The sequence below is a fragment of the Oculina patagonica genome, chromosome 9 (genome assembly GCF_052425735.1).
Source record: "Oculina patagonica isolate OP01 chromosome 9, crgOcupat, whole genome shotgun sequence".
Taxonomy (NCBI): domain Eukaryota; kingdom Metazoa; phylum Cnidaria; class Anthozoa; order Scleractinia; family Oculinidae; genus Oculina; species Oculina patagonica.
Window position 1 is genome coordinate 22,579,846 of NC_135766.1, and position 19,795 is coordinate 22,599,640.

At 38.1% G+C, this 19,795-nt stretch overlaps 1 protein-coding gene across 2 annotated transcripts; it reads right to left on the reverse strand.

Annotated features, from left to right (window-relative positions):
* Positions 1–62: 62 nt before the first annotated feature.
* LOC144666104 (uncharacterized) lies at positions 63–18,749 on the reverse strand. Of its 2 annotated transcripts, none has more exons than XM_078527459.1 (21): positions 18,496–18,749; positions 17,762–17,833; positions 17,426–17,459; positions 16,774–17,180; positions 16,376–16,396; positions 15,449–15,700; positions 14,237–14,533; positions 13,127–13,242; positions 12,110–12,174; positions 11,460–11,605; positions 10,271–10,561; positions 9,725–9,846; positions 9,074–9,236; positions 8,522–8,632; positions 6,142–6,314; positions 5,523–5,645; positions 4,829–4,899; positions 4,036–4,076; positions 3,057–3,153; positions 2,551–2,650; positions 63–943 (listed from the first exon to the last, which is right to left on the reverse strand). In XM_078527459.1, exons 2-21 carry the CDS (start codon positions 17,820–17,822, stop codon positions 842–844), a joined length of 2,793 nt encoding a protein of 930 aa, XP_078383585.1. In that variant the 5' UTR covers positions 17,823–17,833; positions 18,496–18,749; the 3' UTR covers positions 63–841. The 2 variants fall into 2 exon arrangements, with proteins under 2 accessions (XP_078383585.1, XP_078383584.1); XM_078527458.1 differs by having other exon boundaries at positions 16,774–17,243.
* Between the last annotated feature and the right edge of the window lie 1,046 nt (positions 18,750–19,795).

Genomic DNA, 19,795 nt, shown 5'->3' on the forward strand with positions numbered 1-19,795 from the left:
ACCAGCCTTTAAGCGACAGAGGCGACAGAGACGATCGGGGCGATCATATGAGAACCAGCCTTAAATACGCGATGGTCCTTATGTGAAGTCTGGAATGGAGAAATTTTCCAAAAATGGTTGGAGGTCTAAGAAAATAGCAAATAACTTTACGATATTCCGCGCGCGATCGGATCTACCGTGAACGGTAAGAGTCCCAGACTCATATTTTTTTTTTAATCCGAACTCGCATCAACAGAACGCGTATTTCATAGTAAGTCATAGTCTTACTTGTTAAAACACCCTTAAAAGTAGCTCTAGCTGCACGTTTAAAACTCAAAGCTCTCGGCAGCAACCCTCATTTGTATTATAAAATATGACATTATATACGTAAGCACGTTAAGATATTTTCCCATACGCCAATGGGGAAACATTTCAAAATTTCTTTAAATTGAACAAGAATCTTCACAGTTACAATACAAGGTCTGCATTACAGGTTCGCATACGCACAAACTATAAAAAATTTTAACAGAATACAAAGGTCCTCAAGCACTATACCTAATAAAAAGTTGATGAATATACATTGTTGATTGATTTATTTTCCTGGAAGGAAAATGTATAATTATATATCTTTTGATTTGCCTCTATGTCACTATTCCTGATGTAGCAAAAACTTTGTAATAATTTTAAATAATTGTAACGGGGATCCTCTACATGAAAAACCCGAAAGGGTTTGTTGAGAGCCCCCGCTCTTAAATTTATACAGACGTTTACTGTAAATGCTATTGTCACGGTGAAAAAGACTTTCTATCTAAAGCTAAACTTCCCATATAAAGCCAACTTTTTAAGGATGTTGACTGTTTAACTAAAAGGAAGTGGTTTTCTCTTCTTTATCAATTGCAACTTCCACTGCCAAATTCACGTTCCCTTGAGACTCGGCTGCAAATGTTTTGTCCTTCAGAGAATCCTGACGAAGCAGAAAATATAAAAATATAATATCAAGAATAAACACTGACTCCAAGAAAAGATGGCTAAATGAAGCCTGGAAACGATATCTAGCTGTACGGAAAAAATTCAACAAATTATGGAAGACGTTTTGATCCCATAGAAAAACAATGCCTTTTTAGAAAAAAAAAACGATTTATTCGGTTGCTTCAGAAGTTCATAGGCTAAAAGTTTACATCTACGGCGATGGGCCTTGAGATATGTCTTTCGCAAGTAGGCTATTTTAATTTTAGAACGGCTTTTCCACGAGACAGTAGCCAATCGTGTTGATGCATTTGGCGTTCGTGGCTTTTGATGGGCTCACTCCAAGTCGGACGAGTCGTACTTGGGAGGCGCGGTTGGCTAATGGTTAGTGCGCCGGACTCCGGATCGAGCGGTCCGGGTTCGAGACCTTGCCGGGGTCATTGTGTTGTGTTCTTGGGCAAGACACTTTACTCTCATAGTGCCTCTCTCCACCCAGGTGTATAAATGGATACCGGCGAATTTACTGCTGGGGGGTAACCCTGCGATGGACTAGCATCCCATCCAGGGGGGAGTAGCAATACTCCTAGCCGCTTAATGCTACAGAAACCGGGATAAGCTCCGGACTGATGAGCCACTTGGCTCGACAGCAGGCTTTACCTTTTTTACTCCAAGTCGGACGAGAAGCGCTTGCCTTTCGGTTAGACCTTGTTTATTCGCCTTTTGTAATTAATTAGTTCCTTCATTCGTTTTGATAGCTCTTTCTAGCATCGCTATCGAAAAACACCTTCTTCGGGTCGATGATGAAAAAAATTTCGCCCGTTTCTTCTAAATTTCCCTTCATAGAACGCCAAAATGAAGGTCCATCTTTAACCAATTTCAACCGTGACAGACCGCGACCGAAAGTCAAGAATCACCAGACAAACCCTTCTAAAACGCGAGTGTGAAACGCGTGAATTTAATGTGCGTGATGCGCGATATTCAAGATGCGTGAAGCGTGATATTCAATGTGCGTTACAAGCACAATTTAAATTTCGATTCTAAGGCCCGGTTCAGACGCCGATCTTTTCATGAGCCGAACTTAATTCCTTGAATTAAGTACATGAAAAGATCGGCGTCTGAATCAAATTCGATCGGCTATTTCAATTTGGAACGGCTCACCCGTTCTTTTCGCCTGGCTTGGCCGAGAATTTCGCCTGTGGAACGCCTTTGATTCAGACGCCGTACTTTTCATGTGCCGATCCTAATTCATAAATTATTATAATGTATTTTGACTGGTTTTATTGGAACTGTATTAGGAACGGCCACGGAACGGCCAAAAAGTACGGCGTCTGAATCAAAAGGCGCACTTTTGTCAATTTGGGTCGGTCCAAATTCGAATTGAGTCATTCGAATGTATGGCGTCTGAACCGGGCCTAAGTTTGTTTCTGTCTTTTTCCAAAATTTACTAATGCACAGTACACGCACGAACTATGCAATAGCCGAAGAATTAATGGTATTTGTATTTTTTAATCTTAAACAACGACAACTCCAACAACTGAATACAGGCAATAACGACAGCGACTTCTTCAGCAACAATTAACAACAACAACTATACTCAATACTCACTCCTTTCTTTTTTAACAGCTGCTCCAGTGATGTCACGAGCTCGCTAAATGACGGGCGTTGTGAGGGGTCTGGACGCCAGCATGACATCATGATCTCGTAACTGTCACAATGGCCAGAAAATACAGTAAGACACTAACTCTCTGGAACCTCAATTTTCATTCGCCCGCTGTAAACACTACCTCTATTTGTTAGTCAGGGTTAGGGGCATTGTTGTCACCTGTTATCTATTGTTTTAAGAACCAATGAATTAACTCGTTCCGAGAGGTAGTGGGCGACCCAGAAAATAGCCCGTTACAAAAAGTCACTCAAATGTTAAGAACGGTCAAACAACTTATCCACGTTAAGGGCCGGTACTTATCAGATTCGATCTTCGAAAAATCGATATTCTAACATTTTCCAAGGTCTACGTGTCTATTTCCCAACTCAAACTAGCTAGCAAACTGAAAGCCAAAAAAATTAAAAAATATCCAGGAACGAATAAAACAAATTGTAAATAAGTCATTTACATTTCGTCTGGACATCCATCTGGTTTCTTTAATCTTTCCCCTGATTTGACAAATTCTACAACCTCCATACCTCCAAGTCCGGAATACGGCATTTTACCTGAAAGGAAAAATGATATGGACTATGTATTAATGTTTCTCATGCATGTTCGTTTGCTTTTCGTAAAATGGACCAAATTAAACAAACCAGTGTAGGCTTTGAGAGCCTTGATCTCATCGCAAATTATTAGTTGCGAGATTTAGGGACGGACCATTATTTTCTTGGAGGGGGGGGGGGGCGGGGGGGGGGGAAGGGGATGAAAAATTTTCCTCTGCAAACTTTTTTTTTAAGTTTATGCACCTCTGCAAACATTTTTTTTCGAAATTCTTACTATTTTTTGTTATACATATCGTGTTATATATTTTGTCTTTCCAGGTCCTGCAAACAATTTTTTTCAATATTTTTCATCCACTCCCTCCAAAAAAATAATGGTCCGTCCCTTATGATGTGACAAAAAAGGTTAAAAATTGCTTTTTATTTCATCTTGAAAATGCTTCAGTCTGAAAAAAAAAAAACGAAGCTGAAAGCAATGTGTCCTGTGCCTTTTAATACATCGCTACTTCGATTCGACCAAACTGAAGAAAAGTTTCCAGGTGTATTCATCGAGGTGAAGGCAAGTTTATAGCATACTACCGTGTTAAGGTACACAAGCGTATCATACTGCGGATGTAAAGAAGCGGCTTCTTCTATCGATGTTTGCATGTAGGTGGAAGGTTTGGGAAATTCGAAAATTCTTGTATGAAATATGCTGCGCCACTGCATGTGCTATATTATCACTCCGCACGGACCGGACCTTTTCAAGCAGTAATGGGGGGGGGGGGGGGAAGACGGGCGAACACTTTGAGCCCCCCAACCCGAACCACACCACCGCTACCAGTACTACTAATAATACCAATTGGTAGTTCGAAGGACTGCTGACATGAACAATTAAAATTGCTTTACCTCCAGACTGTATCTCCCACAACACCACACCAAATGACCATCTATAAAAGAAAAGTTTTATCGTGCTTATAATACACATATTAATTAACACCCCTACGTCTAAACAGTTGTAGAAACTAACCTACACAAATCATGTCGTCGTTTTTTAAACGAAATTGAAAACATTTCGCCTGTGCTTTACTTTTTATTGCATCTTATTTAGTTACTTAGGCCTATCGCTCCCAGCTAGCTAGTAGTGAAATCGAACTTGGGCTTTTCATTCTACTTCCTTCTGAGAGTTATTGCAACGCCGCCCCGTAACCGTTTGCCTACGAATACAGTATTGTAATGTTCTCGACTCTCAAAAAGTGAATGCATGTTGCTAATCCAAAAATTACGGAACATAATTAAAAACAGTAAATGGACATTAAAAGAACATCTTCCATTTTAAAATCGCACTGATTAGTTATTACTTATTTTATTACATAAATAAATTAAATACCGTATTTTCTCGATTAAACGCCCCGGCGTTTATTTCAAACTTGGCCCGATAGGGCCGGCGTTTATTTGAATTCAGGAGTTTTTTCATGCCCTATGTTCCTAAGAAATGATTTTTATTCATTATTTTTGACAGCTATATAATTAGACATTATTTTAAAAGCATATTAAACCTTTAATAATTGTTTAAGGGGTATATTTTCGAACACAACTTGGAGACCCGGCGTTTATTCGGGGCCCGGCGTTTAATCGAGAAAATACGGTATATATCATTTTTAGATCTTCTGTCTGAAGTAACATCTTGCTTCTCTCTTACACATCTGTCATGGTATTGAATGTATAATCCTCCAACGACTCAATGGCCATCCAACGAACTGGCATCAATCCCTTATGAAGAAAAGAAACAACAACAACAATAAGAGAAACTCTTATACAAAAGAAAGAACTTGTCCCCTGATACAAAGAAACCAATGCAGGTCACATGGTAGGCTCTCGGCCAATGAAAAGGAAGGGAAAATGCATCAAATGATAAAATATTTTGCTAGCTATTTTGTGTTTCGGGAATGTGTGTATTAAAGAAAATATATAATGGATGAATTAATTGATGTTGGATTTCTAGCGAGATTAATTGGTAACACGGCGGCTTTGGTTGGTTTAACTCTGTCTGATATTTATTTTCAACTATGTATTAATAAATAATGAATATATAAAATCATATATATTTGAACTGCGGATAAAGAATAAATAAAGAGAAGATCCTCGCAGTTATGAACACAACTTGAGCAGTTGCGAAAAGCAAGCCTGAAAAAATGAGGCTTGCCGGGTCTCGAACCCTGACCTCTGCGATACCGGTGCAGCGCTCTAACCATTTGAGCTAACAAGCCAACTGGGAGTTGGTGTCCATAACTGCGGGGATCTTCTTTTCATTTATAAGTATTATTAGTTGCATAATTATTACGTATCAATTATTCGTATGGTCACCATAACTAATTATATAAGTACTCTTATACCCCAGACATTTGCTCGTATTCACCACTTTCGTACACATCCCTTGACATGCCAAAGTCAGAAACCATGGCAACATTGTTCTCGTCAAGGAGAACGTTTCGTGCTGCAAGATCGCGATGCACACACTGGAAAACAACAGAACAATTACTCATAACGAATACAGGAACAAATTACTGTTTAAGCTAAAACTGAGTTGCAATAAATTACTAAAACATGTCAGCATTAGAAAATATTAGATATAAATCTCATACATTTTCTATGAGGGTGTTTTATTATCAATCTCCCTCTCGACGCCATCTTGGATCTTGAGAGGTCACAGAGTTGTCCTTTGATTTATGGTCAATATGACGTCATTAAATCAAAACGGCGGCATACGGGAATTTAAATACCAGATGTGTAACAATTGTGTTTTTTTTTTGTTAACACCACTAAAAATTATATTTCAGATTCCCTTCGATTTGAAGGCAGTTTAATTATCGTGCAACCTTTCGTGTTTCTGTTGTAGAATGCCCCCAACCAGTTCAGTATTAACGGGTCCTACACTTCGTCTAGTTAGCGCTTGTGCTTTTTTGTTTTTATTTTATAAATGCATGTACGCTTTGTTATTTGTTGTAAGATTACCTTTTTGCTGGCGAGGTGCAACATTCCATTCGCAATGTCTCTTGAGATTCTTAATTCGTCGATGTGAGTAAAATTATTCTCTTGGAAGTTAGCATACGGGTTTTTCCTGTTTTTCTTCAAATGATTTAACAAGGAACCATTCTCAGCCAAGTGAACTACCACCAATATTGGGCCTGTTTGTGGTTACAATGATAAAATGCTTAGTAAACGTTTAGCGGCATTCAGATTATAACATTCTATGCTCCAGAAATTATGATCATATATAAGCCACTTTTGAATTCAACTAGGTAGCCTTAGGGTACAGTGGAGGGTCAACTGTGACAGGGCCGAGCAAAGATACATTCAAATTATTTCTTGATTATCCTTACCTTATACTTCCTTTTACAAGCACTATAAACTTTATCTCTTAAATAACCAATACTACTCCTGTGCATAATTTCGTTGTTTTCTGCATATTAGCTTATATTTAGTATGATTTATTCATCTTTTAACATATTTATTCTACATACGTTTGTTATTCATATTTGGGGGGTCTATTATTTCTAGTAATTTATGTGTCTTGTTTTTTTTTTTTGAACGTGTCAGTGACCAACACGATAGCATATGCTTCTTTGGTCACTGAGCACATTTTATTTTGGTTTTGTATCTATTGTATATTTTCCTTATTTTAATTATTGCATTTTCTGTAAATAGTGTTAATATTGTTTAATTGTTGTAAATAGTGTGAAATAATAAAAATCTAATAAAAATCTAACCACTTTTTGTACAAGCTCCTTGTTATTTTGATTTTCCTAAGCGAAGGAATAGTTCCAACGCTGTGGCATGCCATTTATGATATTAAAACCAAAAAGTTTCGGAACTCTATAGGTTTTAATATTTCGGCTTTTACTGTTTATGTAAGTAACGGATATGAAAACTGCAGAAACAACGATTCGAATGAACTGCCGAGTGAACAGCCAAACATGTACATAAGCACCTGAAAGGTCTGAACAAACAGACCGAGCAGACGAAGGTCGAAAGTGCAGAAAACCATCCATAAGACTGACTGACTAGAGAGTTTACAGACTAGATGGTAAAGAAAGTCCTAATAGTTATGTTTGCGTAAGTAACAGACTCAATGGCTGCGGTCACATCTAGACTGCTAACTATAGTTAAGATGGCGTTAACTATAGTTAGCTATTTCGGTAATGTGACCGCTTCTCTGTTCGCCCTAACTATAGTTAGAAAATTTACGCCTCGCTGATCCAAAACAATACACACTAATTATCAATTAGACTACGAGCCCGAGTTTTCTATGAGCAAATAGTCAACGAGGCGCAGCCGAGTTGACTATCGCTCGTAGAAAACGAGGGCGAGTAGTCTAATTGTTTTAGTAGAAACTCTAAAGGATTGCAGTCCAAAACCTACAATATTGTGCACTTTGAAGACAAAAATCAAGAAAATTTACATCTTAAAGAGCTACGCGAGCGCGCGACTGTTTTCTATCGGCGAAAAGAAATCAGTGGGAGAACCAATCAGATTCGCGGATTTCCAATAGAACACAGCTGAGTTTCTACTAACTATAGTTATACCCAAGCAAGGTTCATGGGTTAGTCTTAAGTTTACAAACGAAAAGCCAATCAGAATGCGACAATTCTTTTTGCACGTGCGAGATGAACATAAATATGCAAAACAAAGCGTAAAGGGAAGGAAAACAAGAAAAACAAAATGCCAAGAAATTACATATCATCAATGTTAGCAAAAATAAAGCTTGAATTCTTCGGTTTCTAGCATTCCTACTTCATTTTATTTTCTTCAACGCCGAAATGCCGTGCAAAAATAGAAAAAAAAAGGAACATCTGGACACAAATAAACAACAAAGGCTGCCATGAACTAATTTAAATACCAAATTATTCACAACCTAATCAGAACTGACTATAGTTAACTGCATTGGTGTGACCGCAAATACGACAGAAAGCACTAACCATAGTTAGGTATGACGTCGCGTAACTTGAGACTAACTATAGTTAAACTTTAGTTACGCCGTAGATGTGACCGCAGCCAATGACTGGCTATGGTGGTTTACTTAGTAGTGTTCTGTTGTCTTTATTTAAATTTATCGCTTAGATTAATTAATTACTATTTTAAATTAATTAAGAAATTTATAATAGTGAGCTATGGATCGGAGTAGATTTTCATGAAAGCTCAGAAAGTCTGCCATTCTCGTCAGGGGCACAGTGACAGACCCTTTAGAGAGATAATTAATTCGCAAACTGTAAAGCTAGAAAATAGGATAAGCGCGCGCGGGAATACTCTTTTCCCGTATTGTAACGTACCGTTAACTAAAAGCCAAATCAGGGTAAATCTCTCTAAATTATTACGTATACTTGATTATCTTTACCACTTCTTGTGCAAGCTCCAATAAGACTTATGACGTTAGGATGTTCACCAACTGTGACCATGATTTGTAGCTCGTTCATCAAGTCCCGCCTCTCCCTCTCTGTGGCATTCTCTGTAATTAAAAAAAAAAACTTATTTAAAACAAAATTTTGTTTTGTTTGTAAGTCTTCGTTGGCTTGTTTGATATTAATATTATCTGGTACTTTTATACGTTTAAAATTACACGCCGTGTACAACAGTTCACCATCTAAACGACACGTAAAAACTCGTTACTTTATATAGACTATATAAGCTAGACAAAACTGTGTAGCGTAATAAATTAAAAGGTTTGGTCTAACCTTTTTGCTCTAAAAATGTTAAACACCAGACGTTTCGAGGGTTCTCCTTCTTCTTCAGTGGATAAATGCCTGATTTAAAGATAAGTGAGTCCACAACGGGAATCTAACCCATGACTTCTTTTTACTAGGATGCTCTAAGAGCTACAGGGAGACGCGGTATAGCGAGTAATGGAATGCGAGTAATGGAAGTTACTTGAGTTACATCTACTCGTTACCTTTAAGCTTTTTCACTGCGCAGTTTTGCCATTGCCCGTTCGTCCGTACCAAACCTTTATAAGCTTCGCCAAACGCGCCTTCTCCTAACTTTTCTTGAAGTTGAATATCTGATGTGGGTAGTTCAAGCCAATCTCCTCCCGTGAAACGCATCGAAAGCTGCGTCTAGACAAGGAAAAATGAACGTATTTTTAAGTAGTAGATAAAATATGAGCGGGAGATCTGTATGGGCGTTTACAATGGCGAGCCGATAGGCAAGCCATTGTAAACGTCCATACAGATCGGACGCGAATATTTTATTCTACTTGTGAAATGAAAACAATAAATTGACTGCAAAGTTTTGTTATGCGAATCAGTGGCGATCTGTATCAAAAGTTAATGAATACTAATTAGCTGAGCAGGAGTCTGTATCAAAAGTTAATTCTTTTGTTTGATTTGTATTGGGGTTTACAGTTGTGTACATGTGATCTGAATATGGTACTGGTATTGGTTTGCACCCTCATGAATAGTTAATGAATTTTACAATCTTTGTTATTACCATATCATCTTCATTGATAGCAATTTAGAATTAGAAAGAAATGAAGTGAACACTTTATATACTATTTTACTATAGGCTCTAAACCCACCAAGAAACTTACAATTGGCTAGATTACCTTATATTTCTCTGGTTTTGATTTACAAGTTGGTCGAACTTTAACGCAAACAATCACAATAAACAAAACAGCTAAAGTCAGTGGTAACACGATAATCAGCACCAGATCCCCGATGAACCTGTCTGTGAACAGAAAAGAAAAACGTGATTAATTCCGAACTTTCTTATCAAAACATAATGGCAATATACTGAGAATCAGCACCCAGGGTGGTGACATTTTATCTTTAGTAACGAGCAAAAGTGATGTCTACATACATGAAAGTACAATTTTCATTGAGTGGTCAAACCTGTTGCTCACATTCACTACGGGAGTAAAAGAGTTGATCGTGAATTGACTGGCATGAGTTCAAGCATTTACTGTGAGAAAAAATATCGATTGGCAGTGTTACATTATGTGTCAGTGAAACCTGGGCCCCGCTATGTTAATATTTAATATAAGTGTATATCGTTCGAATACAAAAGCCTGTTGTTACATGTTTGACTTACACGAATCGCCAACTTGTCATATTGCAAATAAATCTCAGGCCATTATGATAATAATACTTACCAGGTAGTGTGCCTTGTGTTATCAAAACACCATCTGATCTTCCATATTTGTTGTTGCTTGACACTCGAACAGTGTACTTTGTCGAGGGTTCTAAATCGTTCATCATCGCCGCTGTCTGAGAGTATGGCAGTGTCTGTATCACCATGAAGTCATCCAAGGAATCATCTTTTCGCTCGATGGTGTAGTTTTGTATTCTGTATAAACTGCCATATTTTGGTTGATTCCAGGTTAGAACCATGTACCTTGTCTGAACATTTGTGACTTTCAAGTCTTCTGGGGATTGAGGTTTTTCTTAAAAGAAACAGAACAAATTAAAGCACGATGTCAATGCAACATTTCTGCCTTTCATCGATGGCAAGGTGAAAACGCCTGCTGATAAATGGATCGAGTATTCCACATTGATAAAGCTTAGCCCAAAGCAAGAAGCAATAATGCATTACTCCCCCCGCCCCCACCATCCACGCCACCCCACCCCCCAAATAAGATTCTAATCCGCTGCAGGCAGGTTGTCCGGCTGACAGAACAGTTCTCCAATTCCCATTTACCTCAGGCACTGTGAGAGTGAAATGTCCAAAGACTACAGCACAGTAATGTCAACAGGCTCGAAATGAAGCAATATTGTTATAGGACCAAGCATAACGTCCCCTCACCATGCAATTGAAACATCTTCAATTAAGTTTTATTCAATGGGAACTTCGCAGTCTCACTTGGATCAAATTTGTTGTTGTTGATGTTGTTTCGCGAAGAAACGAAAAGGGACTACGACTTTTTCCTATAAAACCAGTTAAAAGCAAAGAAGGGCTATACGGACTCTATTGCATTGTTCCTAATTCCAGGTTCTAAAGTAAAAATTAATCATCAAGGATACGATACAGGAGGGAGGGTCCTAAATGGCGGGGCGGGGGAAGGCGGTATAAAATCCTATTTTCAAGTCCAAATTTTGCCCAAATCCTATTTTCCAGCCTATTGTTTTTCCAATTTTCCAAATCTCAGTCCCAGTTCTATTGTTGATTTGTTTGTGATTCCCAGTCCCAGTGAACAAAAATCCCATTTTCCCAGTGAAATTTGCCCAAATCCCAGTTCCCATTTTACCCCTTAGGCCCATCTTTCCCGAAGAAACAAGGAAACCCCTATTACTAAGTACCATGAAAAAAGTACCGTGAAAGGACACTTTTTTCTGTTTGCTTACCTAGAACTCTTACAGTGGTGACATTAAGTACTTTCCCCACTGCAGAGTCAAGTCCTTCGACTAAATGATTTAGGGCTTCAACCTTTCCTGTCGTGTTTGTATTTATTACGGCTAAGACCTGGACGTCGGCCTGTACACTTCCCATGCTGAGAAATAACAGAAACGCTTTACTGTTGACGATTTTAAGAAAGGCGAATACAGCTTGCTTGCATTCCGAATTTTCCACTTTGTAAAGACGCGCGTTTTTATCCTTTCGGGTGCGAGCGCACAACGGACAGTTAGGGTGGTATTCGGGCGACTCCGTAAAATGCCGCTTCTTAGCCCTGGGCTTATACAACTTCGTAAGGGGTTTGGGGTGGCCTTATAACTGGCAGAGCTTATAATTATAACCTGAGGGGGTTATAAGCGGCATAAAAAACAGTTTGGAATTGAGCTCACAGGAAATGACTTAAAGACTCAGATGAGGAATATACTGTAACAAATCCACTCTGTTCAGACGTTGCACTCTGCATGCAAAAATACTCATTGCCTATTTTTGTTTGAAATGCAATGTTCTGTGAGGACGGTGGTAATTGTGAGAGGGTTGGTTGGTTGGGTGGTGCTTTCACGTGGGGAGGTGATAAGTTAAAAATTCTGTGATAAAAACCTACCTGAACCTAAAAACTCTGACGTCGTAGATCCTAAAAATGGATGATTTATTGAAATGACGTTTTATCTACAAAGGAAAGATAATTCTTTAGTTTCAAAAATAAGTTGTTCTATATAATGGATGAAAGAGCTTTATGCAGACAAAGTGAGGACTAGTTTTGCACCCACATTACAACGATTCGTCAAGCATCAAGTAGGAGGCCCGATCATAGAAGACGGGCTTTAGGACGGACCACAGGGTGTTTATGGTTTTGAATATAACCAGTTAATAACCATGGTGAAAATCCCGCCAGGATTTCTCCAAGCCTTTATAGCCTGAATTTCAGACGTCTTCTCTAGTCGCTGACAGCCAAGAAAGACGACATATTTCTCTGGTGTAAGCGACCAGAGAAGACTTCTGTAATTGAGACTAGCCATTATATCTCGTGAAAAAAAGAGTTTATGATTTGATACATCCGAAGTCTGTGAATAGTCCCCTAGTGATCCCGCGGGATCCCGCGAGTACCCCGAGTGAGTCGTGAAGGTCGCACACCGGATCGTTGCAGGATTTTGCAACGAACTTAGGAACTTCACTGATCGTTAGATTTGAGATACGGAAAGAATTTTACAAGAAACGTTTTAAATGGTTTAAGTCCTTTCCAATCCTCAGAATCATAGGAGCCAGAATTTAGAAGTATTGCTACCTGCCGGATGGGATGCTAGTCCGTAGGTAGGTTCCTCCAGAATTTGGCGTTTCGCCGGTACCTATTTATACCCATGGGTGCAGTTGAGGGAGCTACTGTAACTGTAAAGTTTCATGGCCAAGAACGCAACACAGTGATCACAGACGGCGCTCAAATTCATGCCACACCACTTGATCCCATGTCCGATGTGTCACAGGCCGGATTAAAATTTACGCAATTATAGGTTAAACTTGATATAAGATATTTTATAATTCCCTGCTTTTTTGTAGACTTATATGTATGGCAGCTGAGTAATCTGCACAAGAAACCCTTTAAGAAAGTAATACCTTCTCTTACCGCCATTTTAATGTTTTCTTCCATAGCCATAAACTTGTTACTACTTCGGTTCAGGAGGTCGTTGTTAAAAACTGTATCTATGACCAGCTGAAAATTCAGATCAACAGTGACCTCGCCTAAAAAATCAAACACAAATATATTGTACACAAAAAGAAACTAAAGAGATAATTATATTGTCAGTAATTAAGTGAAACTAAATAGGCAAAATGTGAGTTTAAAGACAGCTTGGTAATCTGGCCTACTAAGAATATTCCGTTGAAATAAGCTCTTGACAACAATGGCTAACTTCCAATTATACGGGGCTATGTATGGTCACATTGGCAGTAATTTTTGGGTGAGAGCGGACAGGGAGAGGGAGGGGGGGGGGGGGGAGAGAAAATTCAAATTAGGAGGTCTCAAAAGTAAATTAAAAAGTGTTAAAAAGATCAATCAAATACCTCAGTGCATGCTTTATGGGACTTAGTGGAGTGACTGATAGACTAACTCGGAGCTTATTAATTCTTCAATTGCTAGTCAGATTAGACAACGTGAAAACAAATAAGAGGGTCTCAATGGGGTTAACCGTTAGCCGTAAAACGGCCAAAAATTTAGCCGTTAGGCGTAAAAAATGGAAATTTTTAACCGTTAGCCGTAAAATATTTTAACCGCAAAAAAACGGTCAGTAATTATAAATAAACCAAACAAGTTCACTTCACTTAAAATTAAATTTTCATTGTTTTAAAAGTTAAAACTTTTAACTTATGTTAACCGTTATGGAAATAAATTAACCGTTAGCCGTAAAAAGCCAAAATTTTAACCGTTAACCGTAAAAGCCACCACCCCATTGAGACCCTCAAATAACTGTGTTGATCAGTTTCCAACCATTGATTTGATTGATGACAAATTCTCTCAACTGAAGTGGCAAGAAATGGCAAAGATAGGTAAAAACTGATGAAAGGCCATTCTCGATCTTAAATTAGAAGGTTTAGACCATAAAATTGTTTTTCCTTTATCACCATTTTGCAAAATGTGAAACATATAAAAGATTAAGTATCATTCTGTTCTATATAAACACATCTTTGATTATAAAAATAAATCCTGTAAGTAGAAAAGAAAAAACGAGGTTTATACCAGATGAAGCGGTTTTTATTACGAGGATCTTGCTAGATGGACCATGACCAATTTTGTTAAATCCATTGACTTCAATCTCGTATTCGGTTTGTGCATCAAGTCTTGTAATGACCGCCTCTGTGAAGTTGCTTGTGATACTTATTTCTTTATCGACCTGTGATCTGAGCCGTCGGTATTTTACCCGATAACCCAGCAGTTTTTCTTTATGACGGGACGGAGGCAGGCCTTTCCAGGACACATGAATTGCAGTTGAATTGAGAGGATAACCTTTCAGAAACGTAGGAGCTTCTTCAGGTACTGTTGAGATAAAGCAACAAAAGATTCAATTTTGATGTTTATGCAGTTAACAGGCAGTACTAGGTCAACAGTAAACATGCGCACCAGGTAATAAAAGTATCAGTGTTAGTGTCAAGGCAAAGACTTCGTTCAACCCCTCTGAGTGAATGATAATGTTTTTTGTCGTTCTGAGGCCCTAAAGCACAGCATATTGCACTTTATTAAAAGGTAGGTAAAGGTTGGGACTGAAATCCATAGGCGGCGGAGCAGAAGGGACAGGAGGGGAGCCCCCCCAAACGAAAAGTTGAAGGGCTCAGTCCCCACGTTTTGGTGCCGAACATATCGCGAGCGCAGCGTAAAATTGGTTTGTCAAGAAATTCCGTCTCGTGAGTGAGTTCAAACATCTTCGAACTTCCTTGGAAGTCTTCGGGAAACTTCGTTTCTCTTCGGAAAAGTTCGAAAAATGATCGGAAACATTCGTATGGCCTTCGAACAACAATCGGAGAATCTTCGGAAATCTTTGGTCTAGAAACTGCTCAGAAAACAAAAAGTTGCTAGAACGGAAAAAAAGTGGTCCCATATTGAAAACTTGCCGAGTATGTTTGGGTCAGTCTTAATCCCCCGCGTTTCAAAACGCTCCGTCGCTTCTAAAATCATCTTAGTGGCTTGGTTCCTAATTACCTTTGACAGTTTCGAGGGGCGATGCCAGTCTCTCTCCAACAATCAAGCGTTACTCTAATCTGTTTAAACCTCGGGCTTGCAGTTATTTTTATAATAAACGGGGACTAGTGAGTCAGTCAGTCATAAAGAATTTAGATATGGCAAAATCACTGTCATAGTAACAACAGTACTTTTACCATGCCCTCTTCGTCACTGAAATTATTTTTACCTCTTGAAGTTCGTAAACATATGCCAAAATTTCTAATGCATTCAAACCTCTCGGAGGACATCGAGACACGTTGCAGTATTCCCATCGAACATTAGGGTCAGTGGTATAACACCAAGGTCCATCCGGGGCACTGCTATCTGGGTTACGACACATGTTGGAGTCATTCTGCTCATCAGCGACATCTTCAGGAATCCGCCAGTGACGATGAGGACATTGTGAGTTCCATGCCTGACAAGTACGACCAGACCGAGTAATGTTTACGCTGCCACGGTAACCAACCCCGATGCCATGGTAACAGTCTACAATCAAATAAATTATATACTGACTTTACCTCAGTTTAAAATAGTAGTCATTTCTTAGGTTCTGTAGATATCTCGATTTCACGTAGTTTATAAAAACAATTGTCATTCTAGTAAAAAATATTCGAACCACCCAGAGACAAATTCTCTTGATATATTTCTTCTTTCCAAAAAACTAAGTTATACAAAGACACATAACTCGATATGAATGGTGGACTTAATTGAAACTTTGATGGTTGAAGAATGAAAGATTTGTGGTATCTGCCATTTACATGGTTTACGCTCATGGCATACCATTCCTCTAGGCAAATTTTAATTTGTTTAAAACTCGATTTAAAAAACGAGTTTTTATTATTCCTAAATTAAAGCTGAAACAGCGTGATAACTAGGGATTTCAAGCAAAGAAACGTGCTAGTTTAAAGCCTTGGAAGATCGGAACAGACTTAGATTACAAGCAGTCCGTGCGAGCGCGAGCGGAAAAATGGCCAGATAGGATGGAATATCTGAGAGCCCCTTTCCCCCTTAATAATTATTCTCTTTTTTCGATACGCTCGACGAATCGACTGAGAAAAAAAGACGAACTGCTCGAAGTCTAGATAAAACTTAACATCTTAATTTACAGGAAAAACAGTATTACATGTTATTAATCAACGAATTAAAACTTAAAGTACCGACCTGTGCTCTTGGTGTCATCGCCTGTAGTGAAGAAAGATATTGTGATTTTATATTGTATTATATTATACTTTACAGAGCCAGTTATGTACAGAAATGATGGCCTTGCCGTTTGCTAGATGCTATTCCGAATTCACCTTAGACGTACAGATATACCTTTTTTTAAGGGATCTATTCTTGTTCTTTACAATTTAAAAATTAAGGCATTCGATTTTCGTTGTGATTACAGTATACATTAATTATAAACTACATTCTTTTTTAATAATAAATGCCTGTGACGGAACTTTGCCAATAAGCAAGGGATCAAATTAGAGGAGAAGAGAAGGTAGGGAAATGTATTAATTATGAAAACAGAAAACTAGGAAAAAGACTGCTTTCATACTGTCTAGAGTCACACACACCTGGTATAGAAGGATACTGATAGCATTCAGGGGCATCACCTCCATTAGCCGCGTCATATAATGTGCAATCTATCATATCTTCATCCAGCACTGGAGCTGCTTCCGCTGCCTGCCTGACCAAAATCATTTCTTCCTTGCACAGATCTTGGTCCAAGTGTACGCAAGACCTGCGACAAATCCCGCGGGCTTTAGGACTGGCAAGTGACGTATCACATGGCGGGAAATGATAGCGGCAAAACAAGTCTATCATGATTGGTTTACACTTCTCCGATATTTTAAGGTTTTCGATTTCGAGGACACCTTGAAATCTCTCGGTTTGCTCTTCACCACGCAAAAGTGTTCCATTATCGCCAAAGACGTACAAATTTGTGATTACGTTCTTGCAAACTCCGTCTTTGACAGCGTAGCTGTAAAAAATACAAGAGGATTTTTTTGCTGAAGCGTTTACCGGCGGCACTGCTGGCACACAGCTGAAACAAAAGCAAAAACAACAGCTTGTCATGCAAAGGAAAAAGTTCATTTAGGTTTAGAAGAAGTGTGCGACTTTTCGAGGTTTTTTATAGTTTGAGTTATCGTTAAACGTTTGTTCAGTTTCATAGACTTTAGGGTTGGACAAAGAAACTAATCATATTCAAAAAACAAATTTACCCACCTCGAATTAGACTCAACTTGGGTATAATTATTTCCTGTATAATAAAAAAAGAAAATATAATCACAATAGAGGAACACAAAAAAATTGTTACAAAATTGTTACAGTTGTACAAAAAAAAAAGTAAAATAGTAATTTATTTATGTCAACAACACGGGGTGTGTTTGCGCAATCTCCTCAGGCTCAGGCTCAGGTTAAAAGTGCTTAACAATATTAATTTAAGGAAATGTAAGAAATTAAGAGTAACAAAATTGTAATAGTTTAACTGAATAAATAGGGTTTAAAAAAGTATTTATAAGGAATTTATTAAACTAAAAGGACTAATTTTTTTCCACCTACCGCAATGACCCCTGTTGAGGCACAAGATAACGAAAATGCTGAGTACTCGAAACATTCCCATGCTGTAATTCCCTGTAAACACGTAAAAAGAAGTGAAGATGTTGATTAATTACGTTGAAGATTAGCTAAAGGTCGAAAATGCACGGTGTTTTTGCAAATATTGTATACGATTTTAACCTTTTAAGTTTTACAAATAATTGTTTTCTTTTTACAGTCAACCCGGCTACGCCTCGTTGACTGCTATTGTTAATTAATTTATTCGTCGATGTATTCGCATAGTATCGACATAGTACTGTATGCTTCTTTTCGTCTGATTCATTGATTATATTTTTAACTCGCTTTAATAATTTTTCCTCACTAGTAAAAGTATATCGACGTGCTGCAGTAAAGATCATTCTTCCCTGGTAACATTGACCAAGTACTAATAATATTTATTAATCAACACTGCCGCTTTGTAAATTAAATATTCTTCCATTCATTCAAGCCAAGTGGCTTTTAAGGGACGCGAGTTCCTGCTTCCGTAAGCTTGTCACCTGAATCCTCGTTGTCTCTACAGGTTTCTGTCTTGATACTTTCCAAAATTCGTTAGTTTGGAGCTTTTGAGCACGAAGTTGATAGTACTGAATGACAAATGTCTAAATGCTAAGTTCTTTAATTTAAAGAACTTAGCATTCATACAAATTGCAAATTGTATAGGCAGCATACTTTGAGTACCAATAAACTTCTTCGATTACCTTTCAGGCTAAACGTCTGTGTTTCTTCCAAGGATGTGCCTCTTGGCTCACCACATAAGCAAAAAGATGCTCTGTATTCCTATTAGTTAAACCATTATCGAGAACATGATTATAATGATAATCAGTCATAAAGTTCTGAGTCGTGACGACCTTCACATACAGAGGTCACATCTGCGCAGATGCGGAAATAAACACACAAAATTAACTTATTTACTTGTTTTGTTGAGGGATTTTGAACAGAAAATGAATGAAATATTCAGCTGGTACAGTTATTGATTTAAAAGTCTACTTTTTGATACACTTTGCAACATACGTTCATGAAATACCGATAATGTGACCCTCTAGGTATAGAACACGACAATAAAAATTACTCGATTTTGATTGGTTGAGAGCAAGAGTTGTGGGACAATAATATTATTTTGATTCTAGAAGAGCTGAATCGAGTGCAAGAGTTCAACATGTAAGAATGTTTTATTATAATAAACATTTGATAAAGTAATTAGCTGTTTCCACAGAGTTCTGCCAAATGACTAACGACCAACCATATCCGTCACGGATAGCATCCTGACTGATGTTTTTGAATCGCGATTTTTATTTATGTACAAGTTTATAAGTATATATGTCCATCTCTGCATTTGCAGCGAGAGTAATGCAGTGAGAAATGGCTGCAATTATGTTACTGTCATTAAATTGACCATATCTGGGCTTCAGTTGTAATATATATGACATATATTTTCAACTTCTGTGCTAACTTCGAACTATACGTTTGAATGCTTAGCCTTTATAAATTAGACCAAGTAACGTACAAGTTGCTATTTCTTCTTTGCAAAAAACAAGCAAGAATGTTACATGTAGTTTATCTGGGAGATTTATGCATGCTTACAATGCTTAATCATGCATAATGACACTCCGGACTAGCTAGCAGGGTTAGACAACGAACAGCAAGCTCCATATCTGCATGCATTTTGAACTGTTTCCCTTATGGCCACATTTTGTTGTTTGCAAAATATAATTACCTTACGACATTTAATTTTGTTTTTTACGTTGCAGTTAGTCATAACAATGTCACCGCAGTCGGAGCCCAAGGGTTCTCACTAAACTGCAGTCAAGCGGCAAAACCTCAAACATAGTGTCTTATTAAAATCAGTTGTAACGGCATTTCCACTTGTCAAGCAACCTCGTTCCCAGAGACCCTTGGAACGAGTCTGCTTTTCAAGCCACTTTCATTTCCCCAAATTTGCAGGTCAATTTTCCGCCAAAAACTTTTATATTTTTTTTTATCATTTTTCGAGGAGCTGGG

Excerpts from the sequence above, each read along its gene's own strand:
- LOC144666104 (XM_078527458.1), bottom strand. The coding sequence starts at position 17,822 with ATGGGAATGTTTCGAGTACTCAGCATTTTCGTTATCTTGTGCCTCAAC. Across the intron at positions 17,244-17,425 it reads CAAGTTGAGTCTAATTCGAG|CTGTGTGCCAGCAGTGCCGC; the intron begins GTGGGTAAATTT and ends CTTTTGTTTCAG. Across the intron at positions 14,534-15,448 it reads GTCTCGATGTCCTCCGAGAG|TACCTGAAGAAGCTCCTACG; the intron begins GTTTGAATGCAT and ends TTATCTCAACAG.